Source organism: Triticum urartu, chromosome 3 (assembly GCF_003073215.2).
Source record: "Triticum urartu cultivar G1812 chromosome 3, Tu2.1, whole genome shotgun sequence".
NCBI classification, from domain to species: domain Eukaryota; kingdom Viridiplantae; phylum Streptophyta; class Magnoliopsida; order Poales; family Poaceae; genus Triticum; species Triticum urartu.
In genome coordinates, this window is record NC_053024.1 from 9,973,045 (window position 1) to 9,976,949 (window position 3,905).

General features: G+C 44.1%; 1 protein-coding gene across 1 annotated transcript; it reads left to right on the forward strand.

Annotated features, from left to right (window-relative positions):
* The first annotated feature begins 680 nt into the window (after positions 1-680).
* On the forward strand, positions 681-2,784 carry LOC125546467 (E3 ubiquitin-protein ligase SINA-like 7). The gene is made up of 5 exons (XM_048710723.1): positions 681-740; positions 860-1,078; positions 1,551-1,892; positions 1,945-2,235; positions 2,716-2,784. Exons 2-5 carry the CDS (start codon positions 863-865, stop codon positions 2,782-2,784), a joined length of 918 nt encoding a protein of 305 aa, XP_048566680.1. The 5' UTR covers positions 681-740; positions 860-862.
* The last annotated feature ends 1,121 nt before the right edge of the window (positions 2,785-3,905 follow it).

The following is a 3,905-nucleotide window of genomic DNA, read 5'->3' on the forward strand; positions in this document are numbered from 1 at the left end:
GCGACGGACGTGCGCGTCCTCCTCACTGACACGGTGACGCACCACCTCCGCAGGGTCCTCGAGCCTCTGGACCGTCACTGGCCCACGCGACCGCCACCAAAGAAGGTTCGGGTCAACGGCGGGCTGACTCCTCACCAAGCTACGCCCCCGGTAGGTAGCGCCTCCCAGTACCACCCCGGCAGAGCCCAGTCCCGGACATGACCCACCTGGTGACGCAGGTGTCCTCTGCCGACTCAACGACGAGGATGCGGGATAGACATCGTCGACGTCGATGCGGGAATAGTTGCTTTAACTAAAAAAGTAAACTAGTTCTATTAATTTTCGTACTAAAAATAAAATAGTTGTATTAACTCAACTAGTTCAATTAAGCACTTACTATGAATAAAAATAAACTAGTTTTTACTAAAAATAAACTAGTTCAACTAGTTATATTAATTTTCTTACTAATTCTATTAAACACTTACTAAAAACAGTAAAAAAACTAGTTAGATGAACTCTAAAATTTAACCCTAACCGATGAACTCTAAAATTTAATGAACCCTAACTAATTTGATGAACTCTAAAATTTAACCCTAACTAATTTGATGAACTCTAAAATTTAATGAACCCTAACTAATTTGATGAACTCTAAAATTTAACCCTAACTAATTTGATGAACTCTAAAATAACACATAATTTTTCCAACAAGTGGTGAGCAATTGCAGTCTGCTGGTCCTTCTGATGAACCGCATTCAGCACAAGTTTGTTCCCGCACTTCATTTCACTTCCACGGCTGTATTCTTTTAATTACATGGAGAAACATCTCTATGTCGTTGTGGGTCCCACTTGTGATGTGTTTGCCTCCATGAATTCTATGCAGATTATGGACAGTGTGCAGATTCCTCCGGATACCACCGTGGAAAGGCGCAGGGGTTTGCTGTTGATGATGGAGAAGGACGATCGGAACGCCAAGAAGGCGCAGGTGGAGCTATCCAGGAGTGGCCAAGTGAAGCAAGCCAGAGAAGTTACCATAACGATGGACATGAGTTTGCTTAATTGCAGCGTGTGCTCCCGCCCGATCAAGCCGCCTGTCTTCGAGGTTACTTTCTTTCACCAACTAGCAAGGTGGCCCTCGCAAATGCGAGGGCATCATGCTTCAGCCTGCCGACCATGTTATTTTTTTAATCTTATATAATATATTTTTACTTCTGTTTATCCTTTCATTGCATGATAGGCAACAGTACTTGCATCCAAGAAGCGTTAATGATACCAGTAACCTTTAGAGCAGAGTAGTCATGCTCTGACCGTTTTTTTATGGACCGCAACTTTCTTTGTTTATTGTTTGGAAAAATAATTAGGGCACAGATGGGTAATTTCTTTCATCTATCATGTTAATAGTTAATTGTCGAGATCCCTTGGCTGCACTTTTTTTCTAGCATATTTCTCTATTTTTGACATGTATTGTGATTTTAGTATTTAATATTATAAGATAATAGATAGATGCTCCATCAATTTATTGTTCTATTTGTTCGAGGTCTGAGGATGTTCGTAATCGTTAAAATTTTGTGCAGTGCAATGCCGGGCACTTGGCTTGCTACAAATGCCTCATCGGGCTCCCCTATAAAGTGTGCCAGACGTGTGAGCACGGCAGTGGATTTGGCCACGTCCGGTCATTGGACGCCCTCATCTCTTCCTTGACAGTCAAGTGCCACCATGATGGCTGCGGGAGCTACGTCCCCTACTACGAGCTTGACGACCATCAAAGTGTGTGCTCGCACATGCCGTGCTTCTGCACGGAGCTTGGCTGTGGCTTCGTCGGTTCACCACAGGCGCTCCTCAGCCACTTGATCGCCATGCACGCAATGCCAGTGCACAAGGTCCATTATGGCCAAGTTCACCAGCTCCGGCTGTCGGTGCCGCGGCCGCGGGCCAGTGCACAAGGTCCATTATGGCCAAGTTCACCAGCTCCGGCTGTCGGTGCCGCGGCCGCGGTGCCTGCTCCATGGGCAAGGGGACGACAGCGTGTTCCTCTTGGTCATGGGCGTGCTCGGTGGCGTGTCTGTGGTGTGCATCAGAGCTGAGGCATCCTCATGGCCGCAGTACGCTATCAAGCTTCAGGCGAATGGTCCGCCACCACCGAGCAGCGTAGAAGGCAGCATTTTGTTGGCCATGAAGCCAGTGACGAGCAGCACGAGGCCTGGGGAGGTGGCCGTGGAGGAGCTGCCGTCTTTCTTGATGGTGCCGCCTACTTATCTGGTTGGTTCCGGGGCATCCAAGGAGGTGTCTCTTGACGTTTGCATTGACAAGATGTGATCATGATCGTAACATACTGATTGTCCTATGTTGACCTCTTAAGTCAGTTTGAACTGGACTAGTACTTTTTTGCCAAGGAATGATGGTTTTCAGTTGCAATGCCAATGGGCGTATGCAGCAATTTACTGTAGTAGTATTTTGTTGCAGCTAGCTAGCACTCAAAATACATATGTTGCTTGATTTATCAGGATTTGGGGTAAGTTTGCCCATTCTAATTGTGATGTCTAGCAAGCACTCCAAATATATATGTTGCTTGATTGACCAAGATTTAGTTCATCGGTGTGGTTTATGTTATACAAAAATTATTTTCTCCATATAGCATGCCCCGGCCTATCATCCCCTCCACCGATAGGACAACATGAACACAAGAAAACATAGGACTGTGCGTGTTAACATGGACTGGATTTTGTAACAATTTTTTAGGCTGCTAAACGTGACCTCCAGTCGGCGTGCATCCTCGATCATTTGTTGGGCGATTTCGACTACACATAGTATTGTCTACTACCTCGTGGAAGGTCTGAAGGAATCTATTTGGGATACAGATCATAACTATGGACTTTTTACATGTATCTACCCAATACAAGGGTAAATCTCCTTTCTACCGGAATTTGTGGATTTTGCTAAGGATAACCCATAGACCATGCTTATTGGGGGGGGGGTCCGAAAGCTAAACTTGTTTTCGCTGATAAGGGATGAAAACTAGAAAAACCCGTGAAATTCACAGGGACACACACCAACGCATACGTCTGTAGCCGTCGATGTGTCACGTGATCCAAAAACTTGTTTCCGCTCATAAGGATGAAAAATTGATGAAATATTCCTATCATCAGATTCTTAAAACAAGGGGATAGTTTTCAATGCCATGCCTTTCCGGTGATATGGTTTCTTCATTGCCCTCATTTCATCATCTTCTGTCTCAATTCATTTTACATCCGCCCAACTATCGTCATCTTCATGTTCTATCACATCGGAAGTTCATCTGATGGTTCTTTGTACTGCAAATTCAGTGACTCTTTATTCCATGTCATTATTGTGATACGACATATTATGCCATTTTCCATAGAATCCTCATTCTGTCCTTACTTCTTAACTTACATATACCACAACGATTGCATTCTTCGAACTACAATGATTGTTCTTATATTTGATTTTATTCTTACTCGCAACCTATTAGATCTTATTTCCTTAAGTTGGGTTATACCAAACTTGTAATGTAACTTGCCTTTCGATTTTTTTTTCTATTTGATTCTGATTTAAATTTTCAGTTTTGTTCTCCCAAACTTGCGGAACGAAAATAATCGTGCCAAGTTTCATTGTTCCAAACTTACTGTACAAAAACGTTTTTTTGTCTCACTCATTATAATTCTTTTAGTTCTTCTTCCTCCGGCACCGCACATATTTTTCCTTCGACTTACAAGGCATTTATTTTTGTGGTCCCAACTAAGCTTGCTCCACAGCACCCAGGTGGCTGAGGAGCGCCAGATCCTCTCCTCCACTCTTGCTTGGTTTCTGCTGTCGTCTGTAGATCTACTCTCTTTTCACTTGTACTCCTGTTGGTCACTGCAATTTCACTGCTCGAAGCAGCGGCACCAGCAACAATTAGTGCCGCTGTT

Bases quoted from the DNA above. Each gene is read 5' to 3' on its own strand.
- LOC125546467 (XM_048710723.1), top strand. From the start codon at position 863: ATGGACAGTGTGCAGATTCCTCCGGATACCACCGTGGAAAGGCGCAGG. The intron at 1,079-1,550 runs GTTACTTTCTTT...AATTTTGTGCAG, and splicing joins TCAAGCCGCCTGTCTTCGAG to TGCAATGCCGGGCACTTGGC. The intron at 2,236-2,715 runs GTTGGTTCCGGG...ACAATTTTTTAG, and splicing joins TGGTGCCGCCTACTTATCTG to GCTGCTAAACGTGACCTCCA.